The sequence below is a fragment of the Pseudorasbora parva genome, chromosome 12 (genome assembly GCF_024679245.1).
Source record: "Pseudorasbora parva isolate DD20220531a chromosome 12, ASM2467924v1, whole genome shotgun sequence".
In the NCBI taxonomy this organism is placed as follows: Eukaryota; Metazoa; Chordata; class Actinopteri; order Cypriniformes; family Gobionidae; genus Pseudorasbora; species Pseudorasbora parva.
In genome coordinates, this window is record NC_090183.1 from 30,143,054 (window position 1) to 30,166,528 (window position 23,475).

The following is a 23,475-nucleotide window of genomic DNA, read 5'->3' on the forward strand; positions in this document are numbered from 1 at the left end:
GGTATTTTAAAATATTCCCCATCCTGACCATACTACATTCTTCAATCTTCAGGAGTCGTGTGGATTACAGACGATGAAGTCATCTCATTTCCACGAACCGGTTCTTTTTTAACTGCTCTTTTCAAAGAACTTGTCAAACCATTTGAAGACACTTTTTTTTTTTTTTTTTACAATATAGTGTTTTTCTTTGGAAAACTTTTACTACATTCCAAAGCACTACATCCCAAAGCATGTCATACTTTTTACACTACATTTTATAAATAAAAGGGTTTTTTTTGTTTTACCTTTAACTCTTAATTACATTAAACAGTAGGCCTACTAGCCTACTTGTACTCAATTTTAATTACTTTTAATTAAGTAAAAGTATACAACATTACATTGTATTATTAAAATATGATATTATATAATGTTAAATATAAAACGCAGTGCAGTAAAAATAACAATAGGCTATTATGTTTTGGAATGTTGTGAAGTAAAAGTTTTCCAAAGAAGAACACCGATAAAGTACATATACTGGAATAAAAATTACTTGGAAGGTAAAAATACTCCAGTATTCCACCACTGCAATTACATATCCTTTTTTTATTTTATTTTTTATTTTTTTATACAAGTTTGACATGTTCGATATAAAACTGTTCTCGGTTATTGGTTCATGAATGCATCGTTTAGATGGAATGCATCGTTTAGATGAATGCAGCATGTATTGCATATTAAATATTTTTTAAATAAATCATATAAATGGGCTTGATGACATTTGAATTGAAACATATTTTATTTATGTCCTCTATAGTGGACTGGACTTCGGGACTAGTTAAAAGTAGATTTAAATGTTTTTTTTTTTTTTTCAGGTTTCAGTTTTTATTTTATTTTATTTTTAAACCAAACTGAAAGATATAACGGAATTAATTGATATACCAGTTCATTTTACTTTATGCAATATGTTGGTAAATTGGCCACACACCAGTTTTCCCATTCATTGCAAAGCATCTATGCATCGTATATCTAATTTGCATATAAATGTGTTCTTGGAGCAATATGTAATGAAGAAATAACTGTAATAATGAGATTATGGGAATATTTTCATAATACTACCTAATATTTTATTGGAACATTGTGTCTCCCAAAATGTCTGATAAACATGATTGAAGTCTTGGTGTCCTGGATATTTATGAAATCAATGCCCTGTTTTGTAACAGAAAGTCATATTTTGAAACCTCATGCCATTTCCATAACTCATTGATTTATGTCAAACAATTTGAAAAATAGTCAGATTTAATATACAAATTGTAACAAAAAAAATTACAAAACAGTATATCCATAAAATAGCATTTTTAAAGACCAAGGAGAAGTTGTTGTCCTGGGGAACCTCAAAACAAATGTTATCCCTGAAAAGCCCTGTATGTGGCCATGTATGTATTCTCTTTACAGGAAATCCAGAACTCCAGAATCCAGAAAGAAATCCAGAAACCTAGTTAAAACTGTGACATATGGTATCAGAGAAATTCACTCAAATATAATGACAGTGGCACCCAGGAGGGGTGACATATTCTGTGTGATGCAATTAATAAAATCCCAAAATCTTTCAAACATCTAAAAAATTATTTATATGTTTTTTTAATCAGGCTACACATAATATAAAATGTGACATTAAAGGATTTTTGCTGATCATTTTCACTGTTAAAATCAAACTAAATGCTTTTTTTTTTTTTTTTTTTTTTTTTTACTTCATAAGCATTATTTTACTCTTTGCATTCGTTTTCAGGTGCGTGCATCTAAATAAAGCATCCACCACTATTACAAAACACGATGTGGTTATACGCAAATAAAGCTGTCATTCACTAGTACAGATTACACTATCGGTGGAAGTGGAACCGGATGCATTTCACACTTTTTAGTTACACTGATAGCTTCCTGTAAAAGAGCCCTCTATTGTACGCAGAGGATATGAATCATGTTGGGATAACTCCAACACACGAACCCAAAATACATGAACAGTAGGCTACTGCCTGAATTCCCTATAAAACTGGATGTTGCTGGAGGAGAGAAATCTAAAAACTGGATAGACAGAAAACATAATGAAGGATTCTTACAACTATGATATGAATGACAGACACTGTCTGGTTGTGTAAAATATAATGTGCGTTTATTTTTCCAGTTTTACGGTACATTCTCTGTTCGTTATTTTTCCCAGCCGCAATCTGGCAAATCCCGCCCCTGAGTCCCTCACTGTTTATTATGGTTACTACGGTTTTATGAGTGACTTTGCTTCTGTCCAATAAGAGGTGCATTTTAAGCGTCAGGGGGAGGGGCTTAGAGGAATACGGGTCGGGTGGGGAAGGAATATCGCGGCTGGAGCGCTGGAGGAGTTACTCGAGCACTCAGCGGCTACAGTCATGGCTGAGCGCCGCGCCTTTGCCCAGAAAATCAGCAGGTAAGGATATCTAACGCATCTCCAAGCCGTTGTGTTTATATATTCCCCACGAGCCATGAGGCAATTCTTTGTATGCTACCTGATGCAGGGGCGAGTATGCCAGTCTTTTCCAAATAAGGCCTAGGCGTTGAGTTAGCTGGATCAGACGCTGAGTTTTTAGGCTGTGTTTTAAAACCTAGTGAGCTGCCTACAAAGACAGCAAGTTTGGGTCGGATAAGCTCGTGTGGAATGCTGTCTAGGTAGACAGCTCTCTAGGTTTTGAGTCGCAGCCATATAGATGCCCGAGTGACCCACCCTAAGCTGCAAGACAGCAGTATGATGCCTTTGTGCTTCTGTGCCTTAACATTAGTCTTCACCGCTGGGTTTATAATCCACAAATACGCCTTTGGTTGACCCCATATAGGGAATTAACGATGCAGACTGGTGTGAATCAATGGAATGCAGTGTTTTGGGTTTGTGAGACGATGGCTTGACATACTGACACATAGAGAAGATCATGAGATGTTATGCTGTCAATAGGCAATATGGTATATTAGTGTAGTAGTCAATATGCAGTCGTATAGTATATACACAGCGCACTACGTCTTTGCTTACAAGAATATATGATTTATTAAAAATATAATAAAAGAATTAAGTATAATGTAAACAATGATGTTTAGAAAACTTGAATAGTAATGATGCATTTCTTGTGTATGATAGAAAACACTATCAAGTGTTCAGATTACATTATTGCTATAATAAAGCCATTTACAACTAAGATCTATAATAACCTTAAATACAGTGTATGATTAAATTAAAGCAGATACTTTGCACTGTAATGACACTATGGCCTGGTTTCACAGACAGAGTTTAGATTAAGACAGGATTAGGCCATAGTTAAATTAGGACATTTAAGTACCTTCGGAAAAAAAAAACATTACTGATGTGTATCTTGAGACAAAACAATGACACACTGAGATATTTTAAGATATGCAAGTGCAAGATGTTTTCAGGTAAAACAGTTCAAACATGCATTTTAGTCTGGGTACTATGTTTAACCCTTGTCTGTGAAACCGGCCATATATGTTATTTGATAATTAACTCTTCTCAGATTTTGGATAGTGGCCCCATACTTTTGTGGAGCAGGGTCCCTGGGTTATTGTAATAGACTATACTTAATTACAACAATTGGCTTAAAAACCTATATCTTCAATTGAGATTTCTATTGTGATGTTAAATCACAGATTAGACCTCATATGGATCTAAAAAAGGAGGTGACCTTTTAGGCTCCCTGGTGGTTTCCACAGTCATGGCATTTCCCAGATGCTTAAAAATGCTGTTGTCTTGTCAGTGACATCACATGTAATGGGATGATTAGATCATTCAATATAGACTTAGTGGCACCTGCTGCCCTGATTCCAATCGTCAGTTGCTTCTAACCAAGTAGAAAAAAAAACATGTTCGTTGATATGATCAAAGACAGCTATGTGTTTTGGCTTATTCATAGAAGAATAAGTCAGTGGATGTATTATTATTACCCATGGTATATATATATATAGAGTAGAAAGTCCCCAAAAATCACTGTATATCTATTTTTATTCATGGTTAAAACAAAACTGAAAGCTCTGAAAATCTTTGATTTTTGTTGATGCAGTGCTAATCAGATTCAAAGGAAATCTGAAAGCTTTTCTCGTAAGTCAGAAACTGTTTCTCATGATTCTGTTAAGACATTTTCAGAGGTGTGTGAAATATGCAATGAAATTGATGGTGTTAGCGGTTCCTCTGTAAACAACACATCCGTGGGCTAATCATCTGTTCCCTCTTCAGGAATGTCCAGCCTAAATAAAGGTCCCTCCAGAACCAACAAGGGCACTGTGGGCAGGTTTTTGTTTTGGTGTACATCACTTTACCTATTAGGAGAGGATTCTGATTAGGGATGTTTGATTCGTATGCTAGAAAGACATTATGATGATAATACTATCAATTTGACTCTATACTGCAGACCAGACACATTGCTTTCATTTCAAATTTTGAAGGTATTTCTTCAGTGTACTTTGTAGGCCTGTGAAAGCTGAAAGAAAAAAGCAATACATTACAATCTTATGTTATTACTCAATAGTAGCAATCCTTTGTCACAATAATCTATTGGAAGTCATGAGCAGCAGGCACTTGAGTATGTGTGTGTTTTTTTTTTTGTGTGTAATCTTGCCAAGCCCAGTTCCTTTAAAGGTTCACTAGTATTTCTTTGTGTCTTTTTTCCACTTTATTCCTGCTGTGATTTTTGTTAAAACAAGTATTTCCAATACCATACAACTAAAACTGCTGAATGGTAAATATCAAAAATAGTGGCCAGATTTTCCATGTGCAATTTTATTGAGCCCAGTATGCTTGTATTTGTTTGATGTATCATACATTAAGGTTATTTACAAAAGCCTGGGATAATGGCCATTTGGGAATAGCATACTACTTGTCCCATTTTAGCAGGAAGCCATTTGTATACTATACACCATATGCAATTTTTCTTGACTGCTTGGATAGTGTTTTAGGCCCCAGTTTATATTAGGGGGCCTTAAGTACTATGTACTTGCATCAAAAAATAAGTACATGTTAGGGCTGGGCGATAAATCGATTTTATGGATTAATTCGAGTTTTTAGTTTACGACGATTTTTGTGAATGAAAATCGGTTTTCTCTTTCAAATCCGCCGACGCTCCCCTCTGGGCTCCCGTAATGGATCAGCCCTCCCCGCGCGCGTTTGCCACAGAGGTACACAAACAACAAGGATCGCGTCTAACAACATACAGTGTCATTCGTAATTGGTTCAGTTTTTCACAGAACAATTAACAATGCCCCGCTGCAAAGTGTGTTTGAAGTCTGAACGGAACCGCGCTAGGCGCTACTCATTTAAAGCTGCGCTGACACGAACGCAGCGCGAGCTCACACACGGGCCAATCTCGTGACAGACACGATACACAGCGCTGGTGATCCAGTGAGAGACCGTTTAAATCAACACACCATTGCTACTGTGATCTAGTGGAAGCGGTCGGCGCACAATTCTGTTATAAACCACAGATATCAGCTCTAACAGAGCTGAGCGAAGATCAGGGGTTTCAGTCACAAAACACCAACATTTACCACGATTGTACTGTAGTAAAACCACATGGATTTAATGTTGTTGTTGTTGTCATTATTTATCTCAGGATTCGTACAACCTTTTGAGATTGAAATTCAAGCACTTTCCAATGGTTTTCAAGAGCTTCACACTTATTTCCAGCACTTCAAAGCTCTAGATATCCGACTGTAATGTTATTTTTAATGTGATGGTTTGTAAAACTAAAAGTTTAAAGGGGTCTTGTGAAAGAAATAGTCGAATGTTTTTTTAGTTTATTTTTTTAAAATGTGTAATCCATTTTGTAGCATTTTTATTTAAAAAAAGATATGAAATGCCCACCACTATAACCAGCAGAAGAGCACTTATTGATTTATTAGCGATTTCCACTCCCTAATGTATGGAGAAAAGTACGAAGTCACAGTCTCAGGAAAAACTAAACTTTTCTTCAAATTGTGACTAAATTACAGTAAAGTAAAGCTACAGTATTACAGTAAATTACAGTAAAAATCACTGAAGCTGTCGATCAGTTCAGTGTGAGACTATTGAAGAACAATGCTAATCTATATTTAATAAGAGCATTACATTTAAATTTTCCCTATACTTTTTTTGCACATTACTGTTGTTAATAAAAGTTAATTTTATCTGCATATCAATTCATAAACCTTTAATATGTATACTGTATATTGCAAAAGATATGGTGCCCGTTTATACTGTGGAATAGTCCGGGTTATTCACATGCGGAAAGTTTTGCACCCCAGGTGGCACTTCTACCAAGCTGCAAATATTTAATTTTACCTAAACAAAATAAAGTTAAAACTTGTTTTGAACAATTTCTTTGTCATCTGCAGATTGATTTTAAGTAGGAGGGGGAAAAAAAATCGTTTTAAATCGTAAATCGAATTTTTGGTGAAAAAATCGGGGATTTTTTTTTTGGGCCATATCGCCCAGCCCTAGTACATGTATGTACACAATAAGTGCTTTGTATCAAATGATTCATTAAAATGTTAGTACATAATACATAGTAGTTAAGGCCACCTAATATAAAGTGGGTCTGTATTTTACTGTGCTGTACTGTACTGTTTTTTTTATAATACTGAGATATCCAGTGGGCTGAACAAGCCAGAAGTAATACTTTTCATCACTCATTTGTTAGCTCGCATGTTAAGACACTTTATACACAAAAATGCAAAATAGCCATATTTATTTTCCAAGGTGATAATTAAATGGCATTGAATTAAACATGCAACCTAATGAGGTCATGACAACTATTTTACACTTCCTTTTAGAAGTCTGTGGTTAGTAAGATCTTTAAATATTTCAGAAAGAAGTCTCTTATGTTCACAAAGAATTATCATATTATTATAATAATAATCAATAATACAATTGAAAACATTTGAAAGCTGCTGCTTAATATTATTATTTGTGAAAACCATGATGCATTTTTTTTTCAAGATTCTTAGTCTAGAGTTCAAAAGAGCAGCATTTATTTGAAACTTCAATATATTTTGTAACAGTATAAATATATTTACTATCACTTCTAATCAATTTAATGCATCCTTGCTGAATAAAAAGTATTTTTTACTTTTTTACTTTACGGTGTCACTGTTACTCGTTATATGTAGTCACTGTAGTAATATTTACTATAAATTATGTACATGAAGTTCATTATTATTACACAGTACTTAAATGTATAATTACACTGTAATACTGACACCTTACAATACAGTGCAAGCAACAAAAAAAACATCTTACCCAAACTCAGAACTATAGTGTATATAATAATTGAATATTCCACTCTGAACTTAGCATTTATTCTATGATTTGCTTATAGAAGATGACGTGTCAGGTCATGGGATTCTTTTCTGGTTTGTATTATAATGCCGTCTATGCCCTGTTGTTCTCCAGGACTGTAGCAGCTGAGGTCAGGAAGCAGATTGCTGGTCAGTATGGAGGCTCTCCTCAACTTCTCAAAAACCTCAGTGTGGGTGGAAATGCCACTAGCAATGCTGTAAGTACTACGTTTCCAAGATAATACACCAGCTATGTTAAATCGGAGAGATTGACACTATAGTGTGGTACTGTCTTTCTTGGCAGATAGCAGCAACAGCTCTCACATTCTCTTTCTTTTCCTTTTTGGATTTCTCCCACAGATTCCTCTGACAGAGGCTGTAGAGCCAGTGGATTTTGAAGAGTATTTGATCACGCACCCTCCCATTATAGAGTCAGGACCTCTGAGAGATTTGATCGAATTTCCTCCAGATGACATTGAAGTGCTTTACACGCCAAGAGAGTGCCGAACTCTTGGGCAGGCTGTGCCTGAGGAGGGGTGAGTTTGGTTCGAAGAATTGAGGCAGACATTTAGCCTAGAAATCTAGACGCACCCTAGTGGCAGCAAATCTAATTTTCCGCGAGTGTGGTCTAGCAACTCTCAATTCACTTCTGAGCTGTAAACGCCAAACTCTGGTCGGGCCAATCACATTGTGTATAGAGTCGGTGGGCAGGGCTTAATATAATGATGGCCGAGTTGCGCGTACACGTGCTTCTAGTAAACACAGAAACTGGCGAACAGCGGTTTTTCGAGTCAGCTTTGACCGCGACTCTGGAAGACTTGGAGTTAAGCTTTTCTCTGAGAAAATAAAAAAGAATGGCACTAAAGTCATTCTTAAGAAGGGAAGATGTGTTCTGAGTTTTGCCAACCGGATACGGCGAAAGTTTAATCTGTCAAAGAGCTCTGCTTTACCTTTGTTGCGGTTGTAGTGATATCGAAATAGTGAGAAATGTAGCGAAATAGTAAGAGTTGCTAGGCAACGTGGGGGAGAGGACGCTGGCGTTGTCTGTTCGACCCACTTCTCCACCCACAAATCATGTTACTGTACTATTAGATTTAGATTTTATTTTCTTATGTTTGTGACTAGTCTAACAGACAGAGCTACAATTGGGACTGTTGCTGATTGCTGGCAGCCACTGAGAGGACGTTGTTCGTCGTTTCGCCGTTTACCACCGATTCTCTGATGTTTATATTTGAATTGCTGCAGTTGGTTCTGGTTTGAAGGACATTTCATGTTGCTCTCTGCGGCTGCTCTCTCTTCTGGGTGTCGGCTGCTCACTGGTGGTCTCCCTGGGGCTTGAGCTGCATGGTGGTGGAAGTTTGCACCGGGCCAGCGTCATCAGTGTCCGGCATGACGTTGGGATGTTCCGCTTCTCGGCTGCGCCGCTGTTCCGTCTTGCATTGCGGCCGTGGAGCGGCTTAGACTTCTTCGTCGACCCCGGTGTGTCCACAGAAGTGCCTGGAAAACTTTATCTGCCTCCTGCATGGTGCTGCGGCGATCCCCATCATCTGAATCGTCATGAAGACCCACCATCTGGTCTTCAGCTGTCATGCCTTGACGACGTCATCAGGACACTGCCGCTGGGAGAAATGTAAAAAATGGAGTGGACCACAGTGTGCTGCGGAGCTTACAGAGACTTCCACCATCAGCTCTGTTTTCTGTTCACCATCAGCTCTGTTTTCTGTTCACCATCAGCTCTGTTTTCTGTTCACCATCAGCTCTGTTTTCTGTTCACCATCAGCTCTGTTTTCTGTTCACCATCAGCTCTGTTTCTCTTCATCATCAGCTCTGTTTTCTGTTCACCATCAGCTCTGTTTCTCTTCATCATCAGCTCTGTTTTCTGTTCACCATCAGCTCTGTTTTCTGTTCACCATCAGCTCTGTTTCTCTTCACCATCAGCTCGGTTTCTGTTCACCATCAGCTCGGTTTCTGTTCAGTTTTCTGTGTTGGTTGATTGTTTGTAGTATTCTATATTTTTACCTGTTATTCATTTTTTTGTTATTTTTTCCCTTTGTTGAACTTTGAGATTCTTCGGAATGAGAAGTGCATTATAAATAAAATTTTTTATTTATAATGTATCTATTATTATTATTGTATCCAATTGCGTGCAGAGGGAGTTTGAAAGACAACCGTTTATTGACAACCCCTCGGATTGAGCCCTGTCAATGATGAGTTTCCAGACCAAACATCTTGATGTGGGTCTGGCTTGTCAGGCTAACAGACATTAGTATGTGCCCTCAAAGTAAATGTAAACAGTGAAGGATGTATAAATTACATTGAATTGTCGATGTGAACAGCTTTAAAATCACATTATTTCAATAGTCATTTAGGCCTAAAAGGCTTATCAATTACTTTGTTTATATTTTTCTTTATATTCCTCTATTTTTCTTGATTGCTTTTTAATTTGTTGTGAAACTCATCACTGTCATTTACTGATTTAGCACGTTTAACTTGTTTCTTCTCTTAAATATTTTTATAGTGACAATGATCCACATGTCAGAGACTGCACCCGGTCTTACACTGAGGACTGGGCCGTCACTAACCGCAAGTACGAGATTTATAAGTATTACATTTTACATGCTTCTCTAGATTTCATCTTCACATCTGTTTTTCTCTTCCCCCTCCCCAAGTGGTTTTAGTTCCAGATTTCATTTTACTTTGATTTTTTTGGAGGACAATCTGAAGAATTCTGCTACGTAGATTTAAATGTGTTGGAGCTGAGAGTGTAACATTCTTGGTACCTTGTTGTGATTAATGGATGCTCTAATCCTGCGGAAGTACCTGCAACACTGTCTGTGCATTTCTGCTGAAATCTTTTTTGTGTGGGCCTGTTCATAACTGACAAAAAATAATTCAAGTGCTTTTTGCCAGCAGTATTTTTCCGACAAGCTTTTATGATACTTTTCACTGGGGCTTTTAACTCTACCCATGAGACTTTCTTGGATAATACTTTTAGGGCCTTCACAAGTTACTGTGAATCAGTTACCATGGTGATTCTAATTGATAAGCCCAAACTATTATCCTGACTGAGATTATATAATGTTCTTATAGGGTCAGTGAGCAAGATTTATGCCTGGTTTTTCAGACAAGGCTTAAGAATAGTCCCAGACTAAATTGAGCTGTTTTAACTGAAAGAAGCTTGCACTGACATGTCTTAAACTATCTCAGCTATAAACTATCTCTTTGTCTCAAGTCAAGTTATGTTTTTGTCTAATTTATAAAAGATACTTAAATGTCCTAATTTAACAAAGGCTTAATCCTGGCCTAATCATGTATGTGAAACCAGGCCTTAGAGAGTTTAGGACAATTTTGCACATTTTTGTGCCAGAGAAAACAGCCTTATGTTTTTAAAAGGCAGAAGGGAATACCAATCCTGGCCAAATTCCCTCCATTGGCCTTAAGCAGTCTTGGCCTCTTCATAATAATCCTCATGTTTTCAATTGGCTCTATCGCTCTCTCTTCTCTCCACCTATAGCTGGTGTGTGGTGAGCGCACTGGCACTAAGTTACTGTGGCTGCTGTCACATCATCCAAGTGGATGCTGCATGCTGGAGGTGGTTGAAGGGAGATCCTCTGATATGATTGAAATACAGCAAAGCATTATATAAATACCTCATTGTAATACCTTTTCATATGTGTATAAAAGTGAAGTAATTACTATCATTATAAGATGGTTGGAAAATTTAGCTTGAGCCTACGAAGTTTCACATAATTATATGAACCAAATATCTGTTTTTTTTTTTTTTAACAAAGCACCACTGGAAATAATTTTAACTTACTACTACAACAACTTATTACTATGCAAACTACTCATTACAAAAGATAATGTTTGATGCTTTATTGACAAAATATAAATGATAAAAATGTGTAGATCTAAAATTTGAGCAGTGATTAACTTTAATTAGTTATATATTCACATATTATGTTAAAACAGCCAAAGTTCTTAATTCCTATTGTAAATAAATTTACAATAATTATTATAAAATTAATATGACATTTTTTTTAAATGCCTAGTTTGTCACATGCATGCACGCATGCACACATGCTTATTATAACAGATTATATATTTTAAAAGGGTTGGAAACAAATTACAGTCAAATTTGGTAGTTTCATATGCATATGGGGAAATTTGAACAATTAATTTATTAGGTCTCATTTTGCATACTGATTAGCATACAGGTAATAGTCAATGTATTTTGGATGCCCAGGTATCACAAGTTGGGAACAGCATTTAACCCCAACACTTTGGATAAGCAGAAGGAGAGGCAGAGAGGTTTACCCAAGCAGGTTTTTGAGTCGGACGAGTTGCCAGATCACAGCAGCTATCAGGATGATCAGGTAAACCTGTCTTGTCTACTGTTGCGTATTATGTAATATTCTTAATTTTTGCAAAGCCCAATAGAATAATACCCATCTGCTGAGAGTTTCTCTCTAAATTCATTGATTTTGAATGTTACAGGATGATCTGAAGCGAAGGTCCATGTCAATTGATGACACTCCACGGGGCAGCTGGGCTTGCAGTATTTTTGATCTGAAGAACTCTCAGCCTGATGCTCTGCTGCCTCACCTTCTGGATCGAGTACCCAACGAGGAGATCGACCGCCACAATGAAGACCAGCGCAAGTCAAACCGTCATCGAGAGCTCTTCGCACTGCATCCTGCTTTGGATGAGGTAGAATATGACATTTTGTTTTATTAACTCTCACAAATCTCAAAAGTAAGGATTACTAAAACTTCTTGCATTTACTCCCCCCACTTCATGTAGGAAGAACCAATTGAGCGCCACTGTGTGCCTGATGTTCCCAAAGAACATTTTGGTCAAAGGCTTCTTGTCAAGTGCTTGTCCTTGAAGTAAGTGGGAACAGCCTTTGCCGACTCAAATGTATCATTAATGACTAAGGTTTTGCTAATACGCTTCTCTTCTCATTTTTAAGGTTTGAAATAGAAATTGAGCCAATATTTGCAAGTTTGGCCTTATATGATATCAAAGAAAAGAAAAAGGTGAGCTGTTATGATTCCTTGTGTAATGAGTTAAAAGATAAATGTGAAAATCTAAAGCCTAAATTAATGAATATTAAGTCCTTTACTGGTAAATAAAATGTAAGTTGCATTTGTGGAGGAAATGTCACATGTCATTGCTAACTGATTTCAACACTAGAGGGTAGTAGTCACCGGTTCAAAGATTTCAGTTCCTCGACACTCCCACAGACATTAATGTATCCTGTCATCTTCCTGTCTTGATCTTCAGATATCAGAGAACTTTTACTTTGACTTGAATTCTGAGCAAACGAAGGCTATGCTTCGACCGCACATCCCATCTGCTGCTATCTCCACCCTGGCCCGCTCTGCCGTCTTTTCAATCACTTACCCTTCCCAAGATGTCTTCCTTGTTATCAAGGTTGGTTGCAAAAATATATACTGTATAATCTTGAGCATCAAATCTTCATATTAGAATGACTTCTGAAGAATCTAATGTGACAATAAAGACTGGAGTAATGTAATATAATTTATTTATGTACAATTATTTTTTTTGCGTAAATGGGTTTTCAAGCCAATAGGACAGTTTAAAGGGATAGTTCAACCAAAAATGAAAATTAAACCATGAGTTAAATAAAAAAATGCCCTGGCTCTCTTGTCCAAGCTTTATAATGGACCCCCCCACCACCATATTTTAGAGCCTGAAAAAGTGCATCCATCCATAATAAAAGTAATCCACATGGCTAAAATTTTTATCCTCCTGGAGCCGTGTGGATTACTTTTATAATGGATGGATGCACTTTTTTGGGCTTAATTTTAGGCTGATATTCACTGCCATTATAATGCTTGGACTAGCCAAAACATTTTTATTATAACTCAGATTGTATTTGTCTGAAAGAATAATGTCATATACACACCTAGGATGGCTTGAGGGTTGAGCAAATCGTTAGATAATTTTCATTTTTGGGTGAACTATCCCTTTAAGTATCAATGGATTTAACAAATGTATTTTCATGTTTAATGATTATTCCATTGATTTTAATATTGCATTCATGTTTGTTTATTTAATATTTAATTTGTGTTTTGAGTAGTGTTCACTGAAAGCTGTGCATTATCAATGCTCATCTGCACTGTGTTTGCTTTCAGCTTGAGAAGGTGCTACAACAGGGAGACATTGGAGAGTGTGCAGAGCCTTACATGGTCTTTAAAGAGTCTGATGCTGCCAAAGTAAGCCATTTATTATTGTTTTTTGTTGTTGTACATTTTACACCAACTCCTGATGGAATTCAGTTCAACATGGTGACTGATATTTATTTTCTTGTCCCGGGTACCACAGAATAAGGAAAAGATTGAGAAGTTACGCAGTCAGTCCGAACAGTTTTGCCAGCGACTAGGGCGTTATCGGATGCCGTTTGCTTGGACGGCCATACACCTCATGAATATAGTGAACAGTGCAGGCAGTCTGGAGAGAGACACCGAGCTGGAGATGGGGCTTTCAGGTGAGACTACAAATGACACTGACGGTTGTGCATATTATTAATCTTCTACTTGAACTTGCACAGTTTGAGGTTAGTGTTGTGAACAACATTTGAATAGGTGTGAAACTTATTGAAGTAGGACATGCTGCATCTAATTTTTGCTCTTTATTGGATTTCTTTCTAACTCTTGACTCTGCGCCGTCACACAGAGAGGAAAGGCTCGTGGTCCGAACGGAGGAACTCTAGTATTGTGGGGCGTCGTTCGTTGGAGAGAACCACCAGCGGAGATGAATCATGCAGTCTGACTAGCTTCAGGCCTGCCACCCTGACGGTCACCAACTTCTTCAAACAGGTCACATTTTTATTTAAAAAAAAAATCCTAATATTGATGAGTACCTCATTCATTAGAAGTTGACTGTTCAGTTACCGATCATTAAAGCTAATGAGTGAAAGCTTTTCACATTTTATATATTATTTATATTGTATATCATATCAGGAAGGAGATAGACTAAGCGATGAAGATCTCTACAAGTTCCTAGCCGACATGCGGCGTCCATCCTCTGTGCTGCGTAGACTGAGGCCCATCACAGGTAGAGCTCTCTTAAAGGGATAGTTCACCCTGAAATGAAATTAAAGCCATCTTTTACTCACCCTGAGGTTGATTCAATGCCCTATGTCCGACCAGGGTTAAACATTACAAAAATTATACAAAAGTATGAATCAACGATACAGTGAGACGCGTTCCGTTTATGGAAAGTGTCCAGGAGGCATACTATAAGGTTTTGCGATTATTCGGTCAAAACACTGAGCTCAGCCGTTACTCTGTGCGCGTTGCTGTAATGACTGCTACGAACCGTCAGCAGGCGTGGCGCTCATGCTCACACACTATTGTCATGACAATAGGTACACAATATTCACTTCAGGAGGTTTAATTATTAGTATTGTATTATTTCTTATCATATACCTTATAGAAAAGAAGAGAGTGGCTTTTTTTTCTTTTGAGCCTGATTTCTCAAAATGTTGCGTGTGTATGTTTATCTTGGATGCCATGACAACAGTCCGTGAGCATGAGCGCCGTGCCTGCTGACGGCTCGTTCTAGTCATTACAGGAACACACATAGAGTAACGTCTGAGCTCAGTGTTTTGACTGAATAATAGTTTATTTATCTCAACCTTATAGTATGCCTCCTGTACACTTTCCATATATGGTGCGCGTCTCACTTTATCAATGCATCATACTTTTGCATAATATTTTTGATGTTTTAGAATGTTTTTGTTAAAGTCCAAACGGATGACATAGGGCATTGAATTAACAGCAGGGTGAGTAACAAAAGGCTTTAATTTCATTTCAGGATGAACTATCCCCTTAACATGTTTATGCAATAGATATTGGCCTTATTAACCATTTATGCAATGAGTTATGTTACTAATTTACTTTATGCCCTTAGCCCAGCTAAAGATCGACATCTCTCCAGCCCCTGATAACCCTCACTATTGCCTGACGCCTGAGCTGCTCCAAGTGAAGCCTTACCCAGACAGTCGAGTGCGGCCAACAAAAGAGATCCTGGAGTTCCCTGCCAGGGATGTTTATGTGCCCAACACCACTTACAGGTATAATCACCTTTTATAATGTGTAGATCGACATTTTTGACTCCACAATAACATTCAAAGGCCACCTATAGCCCTAGTTTTCTTTTTAATCTATGGGCACTCCTAGTTTTTGTAAATGAAAAAAGTAACAAAAATAATTACATTTTAAGGATTCCAGAATTTTTTAGGAACTGAATATTCTTCTACACTTTTATAAACTTACGAATTTACATGGATTTGGCTAAAAATGTGGCATACCTAGTAAAATCTATATTCTTTATAAAAATACCGTAGCTGTTTAATCAATTTACACTTTTCCAGGTTTAGAAATACCCATTTTAAAATTTGGCTGCCTCATATATCCAGGTTTTCCAAGACTTTGGGAATCCTGTTTCCTCAGGGGAACCAAACTGTTGTTGAGGTGGTGATTTAAAGTACAAAAAAATGTCTTGGTGTTATCTGCTTTAGCTTATTTTGTCTTATTTTAAACACTTTTGTGGTCTTGAGGTTACCTTGGATGTTTGCTGAGGCCCTCAAGTAGGCCCTGCCCCCTAGATGATAACCACTGGTCTAGATTAAATTCAGAATTTACCTCACTTTTAGCCTTGTCTCTGTGAAAGCGGTTGGCCTCACTGTATGCTCTTACCCCACTATTTAAACTCAATAATTTTGTCAAGGTTGGTCAGACAAAGGTGCTTATCTTCTGCATATGTTGACATAACCTGTCATATAGAGGACATGTTTGTCCACTCTCAGCCTGTGCCAACTTTGTTATCTTCCTCTGGACGTTCTGCGTAGTCAGCCTTTGGGTGGTGCTGAATAGTCCGATTGGGACGAGTTAACTGACAAATCTCATTCTCTAGATTTATCACACTTGTCATGTCTGTTGTAAATGCAGGTCTTATAACATGTTAATTATGAAAGGTTGATTTCCCACATAGGTTAAGCTTGATCCTCCTGCTGGATTATTTATTATCAGTTAAATAATTGTTTTCCTCCCCTGTAAACTAACCGTAGTTTTATTTGAGTTATGTGAGTCCCCAAAGACGTTTTTCATATTCTCTGTTGAGAAGTTATTGCTCAAATTTGTTTTAATTTTGCAGTGAGTTGTCATGTGAAAAGCTTGCCATGTGAATACAAGTATAGTTTGAACTGTAGTCACACCGAGTCCTGTAAGTGACTAATTTAAAGAAAGATTGATTTTTATTTTTTTTAGCTTATTGTCTAAATGTGTTGCTATAAATATGATGTACCCGACTATCACTGAGAAACATTCTGTAAACTATACACAATACAGCTGAGTATGTACAAAGCATAACCATGAGTCAATATGACTCAGTAACAGAAAGAGGCATGCAGACCATAACGGTACATTTCTTGGTAACACTTTGTAATATTTTCAACATCAAAATTACAGGATAATGTATATTGCATTGTAAGCTTTATGCACTAAGCTTTATGGTTACGAATGAAAATTTAATGAAAATTATTATAAAGTGTTACCCATTGCTTTTCGACTGTTGCACATTTGTGTAAATTGCTTAAATACATTCTTTAAGTAAACATACAATATGTGAAATGATGTTGAGAAGTTCTATAGTTAAATGCAGTGCAGTTCTATAATATCCATATAGTCTTCAAGTCTACCGGTTGACTCTTGATAATAACATGCACCGGATCCTGTTTCAGAGGTATGATCTTGCCATCTGAACCTCTTCAGTTTTTTTAACAACTCTTCCTGGTCAGCAAGCTACAATTTCGTTATCTGATGACCTATGGAGATTTATGAACCAATGAACTAACATGTTGCAATCACCCTTTGACTTGGTTTTTACCCTCTACCAGAGTCAATGACCTGTTGCAGTTACATCAGTCAGTTTCGGGTGTCTGTAGAGAAAGGGAAAAGCTTTGTTTGCCAGTGTCTACTGCCAGTGTGACCCCTCTAACTAATTCTGAGTTGCCTAATAGAGAGTATAGGTTCAGGGATTATTGAAACTGGGTTGATGGTCTGATGGTGATCTTTGTGGATTTGAGAGTGTAGGAGCTTCCTTTGGCTGGCCTCCAGTAGATTCCTTTCCTGCGCTGGTGGCGAGTCCTCAATCTTACCCAGGTGTATCTCCCATTTAAGTTGGTGTCCCCACATGCATCAAACCACCAACCACCTGAAACCAGCAAAAAATTATTATTCAAGGGATATTCAGTTGTGTATGGTATGATATTAAATATTTAATTTGAGCGTTTGATACCTGTGTAGTTGCGGGCACAGTTGGACTCGTCATGATTATCGTTGTCTCTGTCTTTGGTTGAGAACTTCATGCCCGTGTGGTTGCTCATGGCATCAGGCAGATCTCCGGACAAAGGTACCACGTGAAGGGCGTAATCAGATGCAGGGCCTTCCAGGCTGAACGTGTACTCTATGAATCTCTTTTCCTCCTTCCAGTCTTCCAGTTCAATGTGTAAAATGTATTCTCCTTGTTGAGCAATGGAATGGATCTTCTCCAAGCCCAGCCAAAACTCTTCTGTAACACAAGGACATTTCCGCTTAGTTGAAAGCTAAAGTTTCCATTTCTAGTGGTCATGCCTTGAAGAATTTATAGTTCTCATGATTAGAATTACTTTAAAACAATCTGAATAATTTTTTGCCTCTGCTGGCACTTTTTCAAGTGTATAGCATAATTTGCTTTTTGCAGTTGTCTTCAGCTAAAGATGCATTATTCTACAGATACTGTTCATGTTATCAAACATCTACAGTAGGAGTAGTAGTGAAGGAAACCGGACTTGACACAAAATCATACTTACTTTCCAATTTGCCAAATCCATGTTCATATTTTTCCCATGACTGGTCAAAATCAACAGAACCATCCTCCCTCCTCTGAATGACTGTTTCTGCTCCATCTTAAAAGAAAGAGTAAAAGTAAACCGTCAAAAGAGAATTCTAGTTTGATAAGAATGGTGAAAAATGCAAAACCTTCTAAATTAGGAAAGTGACCACCTAGGTAAAGTTTCTTTTGCCCTTTGTGATGTACCTGTCACAATTTTTGTAACTGATATCAGTAGGAAGTCTGATTAGATGTGCATTATCGGTCTCTTACCAGAACTTATCTCGCAGTAAACATAGAAAGGTTCAGATTGATTGGGTTTGATGGGGTAAATTCCGCTGGTTTTCTGGCCTCTTTTGAACACATCACTGCAGTCTATTGGAAAGTCTGTGCAACAAAACACACAGTTGATGGTTTTGGTTTTATTAAAGCAAGCATAATCGATTTCATGCTGTTCTTACCATTTATTTCTGTAGTCCCATTAGTGGAGTTGATTGTTAGGTACCGAAAAGGGTCAGGTGTTTCTGGGTTTAAATACAAAGGTTTTTCAGCTGTTTCTTGAAATGCATCATAGTTCACCTGAAATAAAGGAATATTTGTTCTCAGTAAATGTATATAAAGGTATGAGAGTTACTGTGTGTGTGTGTGTGTGTGTATATGTGATATATATTAAATGTGTGTGTGTGTGTGTGTGTGTGTGTGTGTGTGTGTGTGTGTGTGTGTGTATTTTTTGTTTTGTTTAGTTAAAAATTGAACATAACTTAAACATATTTTAGTCAAATGGATGGATACCTTATCCTCAAGACTCTTAATTTTGCTCTTCTGGTAATTTAGCTGTTCGTGTTGCTCTTTAACAGATTTAAGCAGGTCTGTAATGGTTCTTTCTTGTGTTTCTATCACATCCTGCAACAGATACAAGTTATTAATGGAGTAAATGCATAACTGGATTCTGCGGGAACAGATACTGCTGTACAGCTATATGATCAGTATATTTTATCTGAACCTTTGTTGATCTAAATGTTTTTTTGCTCTTGCTATCAAGTGTGATTCACATTTTTTGACATTATTTAAAAAAAATTGAATTTGAAATTGCAAAGCACTATAGTTATAATGTGAATTCGGACTGTTATTATTTGAATTTCGGAATTAACTTGACTAGACTCACCTTCAAAGCAGTTATCTCTTGAAGTTGCTCCAGAGGCATCATGCTCTGAGACAAACCCTTCAGCTTCTCCTCCAGCCCACCAACCTTGCTATGCAACTGGCTTCGCTCTTGGAGAATGTTGTTAATTTTGGAGTTGATCTCCAGTGATAAGTTTCTGATCTCCTCATTATTGGCCTTCAAAAATATAGTCGTCTCCTTCAGCTTTTCTTCTTCCTCTTTGATCTCACTGGTGACCACTGAGAGCTGGTAGAAGGAGCGATCAAAGATGTTGAGCTTCTGGAAGATGTCGTTGATCTGAGACTTGGTCTTATGCACAAACTCTCGGAGACTCTGGCCGAGCTGCAGCAAACCGTTAGCCAGGAGTCGTACGTCATCTAACATGGCAAAGCGGGATCTAGCCTCAGTTGGTGGCGCGGTGATTAGAATAGGCGCTTCCGTGTGTGCTTTTCTCTGGTTAGGGGCTGCGCTTGTTGTGGACAAGCTTAGCCAAAAAAGCAGGAAAATCAACATCATTTTAGGCATTTTGTTCACTGCGTCAGTCCGTTCCCAATGCCTGGCTGTGCGCTAGTCTCTCTTTTAACCTCCCTTTCTCGCTACTCTTGTCATCTCCTACTCTGAGAACAAAAACAGCTGAGATTCCTCAAATATATACGGCTACACTGAAAGGGGAGGGAGCGTTTGGTAATTATTAAGCTGGCTTTGCTTTAGCGTCCTCCTCCCAATCTGTGGAAAGTTTACCCGGTGCAGACAATTTACAGTTACACACACGCACACACACACACACACACACAGCCCCCACTCACCATACATTCATAACCTGGTCCCTGGTTGCATCTGATAAGCAAAGATGAACGATGCTGATGAATCATCCTGCCAATCGATCACATCATAACCGTGGCCACTTGGTGCTCTGTGCATGCACCGCTAGATGGGAATTAATAATAAAAGTATGCGATTTATGGTTCTGGCTTTGATTTAATGGTCTCCTGAATCAGCGGAGCATCACTCTTAGGTGCCACTGAGAAGGGTCTGCATGTACAAGCAGGATCGTCGCTGGATCTCAGGACGCTTCGGCTCAGGCGGTAATAGAAATGAGTGATGACTGAAGTTGAGGGAGTTTGTGCCATTTGCTCTGATATGTACAGGCTTTTTATTTACTGCTGCTTTGAATTAATCTCTCTTCAGGGTTAAGCAACCTTTTTTTTCTTTTGGCTTGGTCAGGGCGATAGGTTTTTTTATATGTACCAAATGCTTTATATACTAGCTCACCACCAAACATTTTTTTAAAATAAATGTAAGTGAATTTTTGTTACAAAAAAGTTATTCAATTCAACAATGTTTTAAAAACCTTTACTACTTGGTAAAATATGAATTCACTCTTGTAACACACACACACACACACACACACACACACACACACACACACACACACACACACACACACACACACACACACACACACACACCTTATGTCAACCATTTAGATAGCGTTTAATACCATAGGCGAAGTGCTGAATAATGTTACATTTGTTAAAAAGTTTTAATTGTAAAAATTTCATTTCAGTAACGATGTTCAGCCTTGGTTTACATGTGCTGTTTTAAATCTTTAAACTTAGCAGCTTGTAATGAGGATGAGGCAGTCATGGGCAGAAGTTTGCAAACATCTTAAATTTACTGATATACTATTGAACCTGTCACTATTTTTGATGTATCTGCTGTTTCCCCCCCTGATGTTTTAATTGAGAAATAATCTCTACTACTACTTTTGCAGACAGATGTTTTTTTTTTAAAAAGACAGACAACATTCAGTCAAATTTAGGAGTGTACTGAAGCATTTTCAGGACACTGATATTCGTTTATAGTCCATTCTTGAATAAATAATGCATTTTAATAAAATTTTTCAAATCTTCTGGTTAAAGTTCATATTCCGGTTAAACATTCTAGTTGAATAATGTAGGATAAAAAAACAAAACTATTAAAATTATTTTAATATTGCTGTATACAAGATACTAAATATATTGTTGAGTTCTTGACATTTATGGTATGTTTGAAAAAAACGTGTCACGTATTTTTGGTGTGGTTTTAAGAACCTAGGTAGCAATTTATATAGTGAAACTTTATATAGAAAAAATGTATCTATTGAAACTTTTTATGGATGCTATTCAGTAAACATTAGGCTGAAAAACAAGATTGCATTTTTATTTGCCTGCCAGCTAATTAGTTTTATGTTTCGTTGTCTTGCTGCAAGTACATACTAACTGGTTCTTGTCAGACATGTGCGGAAAGTTTGTCCTCAATCCATATTTGTGGACACAGCAAACACGACCTGACTCCCATTGTGTACCCAGAGGCCATTCAGGGTGTAGGAGCTTGCATGTCAGGGTTGGAAGGTTGAGGTGGATAGAAATATCCTCTCCAATGTGTCTTCGTACACCCCGTGTACGAAGAAAAATAAAAGACATTTTTGTTTATTGAACTTTTTTTTTTTTTTTGCATTTGAATGTAATTTATATGGAAGCATTTTGAATACCTTAAAAGGGTAAAAGGGTCATGAACTGAGAAATCAACTTTCTCTTGAGCTTTTGATATATAAAAGGTGTCATATAAGAATATCCTGTAAGTTTCAGAGCTGAAAACTTTCTTGTTAGTCAAAGAAAAGCTTTTATTGACTCCAGGCCCAGTAAACGACAGATCCTAGAACGTGCCAGGCTGTGACGTCAGTGGGTGGTGAAGCACCGCCTCAACAGAAGAAGAACAACACCTGATTCTGTAGGTGGGCCAACCGACTTGTGCCACTGACATGGCATAGGCCTACATAGAGCTAAACTGGACTTCAAAGCAATAAATATGCCATATAAGCTGCATTCGGATTCCAATATTATGAATGTACGGATGAACTTTATTTTTAATGATTATCCATCTCACATGGGGGAGACATTGCGGGGAAGTCTGATCCTTAATTTTATTGTGGATTAGTTTGTAAATGAGACTTGATTTGCAGACAGGATGAGATTATATGAATTAATGAAGCAACACACTAATGTGAGAAAATGTTTTTTCGTTTTTTTAAATATGCACTGTCAGAAAAAAAGGTACGTTGCTATCACTGGGGCGGTATCCTAAGGTACAAACCCGAAAAGGTACTAATATGCACTCTTAAATTACTGATATGTACCTTTTAAGGTACTAATATGTATCTAGGGGTGAGTAAAGTACAAAGATGTACCTTTTCACTTTTGTACCTTAGGGTACCGCCCCAGTGACAGCACTGCACCTTTTTTCTGACAGTGTGTGATAGTATTGCATTGTTACAGATCTGTTTGATATAGATCTATTGATTATGTGTACGTGTCTAACAGAACATACCTTAGCACGCTGTCAAAGGCTGAAAAATCCTTTATTTGTGGTGGTGTTGGTTCATTGCAATTTCGGGATCAGACTCGGACATGTATGGGCCAGGGCTTCCAGACGGGCTACCAAAACGTATCACCGGCCTGCCGACAGGCTTTCTTAAAGAGTGAAATTACATTCCTGTGTTGTTCAGTCTCGACTTGATATTTGAAGGAAAAATACAACTATGGAAGTTTTGATCATGCTGTTTGCAACGTACTTGGTGTGTGTGTGTGTGTGTGTGTGTGTGTAATGCACAGTTTGCACTTATATTCACCGATCGGGCGGGCCAAGTAATAAAAAAAAAAAATTCAAATCAATCGCGGGTGGATGAGAGAGATTTGTTTGATAAAGATGTTTTGCGAGCCCTGTGGGATGAATCATTCTGGTTGCTGTTTTTCCACATGCTTTCAAAACAATCCCTCACATGTACTCACATTAAATATGCAAATATTATCCAATCCTAGCTGTGGGCATTTACTTCCAAGTCTTCAGTGTGGCACGCCCATCAAATCAGAGTGTTGCAGGAAAGACCCTCAAAACCAGTGTAGAAAATAGCTTGTTAAATATTCATTATGATTTTGAATGTAAAAACCACACGAACATCATAAGTTGACCTCAGACAAGTGTGTGTGTGTGTGTGTGTGTATGTATGTATGTATGTATGTATGTGTGTGTATGTATATATATATATATATATATATATA

At 37.4% G+C, this 23,475-nt stretch overlaps 2 protein-coding genes across 13 annotated transcripts in view; one reads left to right on the top strand and one right to left on the bottom strand.

Moving 5' to 3' along the window:
* Positions 1–2,332: 2,332 nt before the first annotated feature.
* dock7 (dedicator of cytokinesis 7) overlaps positions 2,333–23,475 on the top strand; it is a 66,071-nt gene continuing 44,928 nt past the window's right edge. For all 12 annotated transcript variants that reach the window (XM_067459821.1, XM_067459818.1, XM_067459819.1 and 9 more), the window contains exons 1-14: positions 2,333–2,431; positions 7,427–7,529; positions 7,672–7,847; positions 9,830–9,898; positions 11,558–11,687; positions 11,809–12,021; positions 12,115–12,200; positions 12,284–12,350; positions 12,598–12,747; positions 13,473–13,553; positions 13,663–13,825; positions 14,014–14,156; positions 14,301–14,394; positions 15,253–15,415. In XM_067459821.1, the coding sequence (XP_067315922.1) occupies positions 2,394–2,431; positions 7,427–7,529; positions 7,672–7,847; positions 9,830–9,898; positions 11,558–11,687; positions 11,809–12,021; positions 12,115–12,200; positions 12,284–12,350; positions 12,598–12,747; positions 13,473–13,553; positions 13,663–13,825; positions 14,014–14,156; positions 14,301–14,394; positions 15,253–15,415 (1,676 nt within the window). In that variant the 5' untranslated portion in view covers positions 2,333–2,393. The remainder of the gene's footprint in view (positions 2,432–7,426; positions 7,530–7,671; positions 7,848–9,829; positions 9,899–11,557; positions 11,688–11,808; positions 12,022–12,114; positions 12,201–12,283; positions 12,351–12,597; positions 12,748–13,472; positions 13,554–13,662; positions 13,826–14,013; positions 14,157–14,300; positions 14,395–15,252; positions 15,416–23,475) is intronic.
* Positions 16,576–20,004, bottom strand: angptl3 (angiopoietin-like 3). The gene is made up of 7 exons (XM_067459817.1): positions 19,379–20,004; positions 19,006–19,116; positions 18,675–18,792; positions 18,487–18,600; positions 18,194–18,289; positions 17,641–17,913; positions 16,576–17,556 (listed from the first exon to the last, which is right to left on the bottom strand). The coding sequence occupies exons 1-7, from the start codon at positions 19,898–19,900 to the stop codon at positions 17,381–17,383; spliced, it is 1,410 nt and encodes a 469-aa protein (XP_067315918.1). The 5' UTR covers positions 19,901–20,004; the 3' UTR covers positions 16,576–17,380.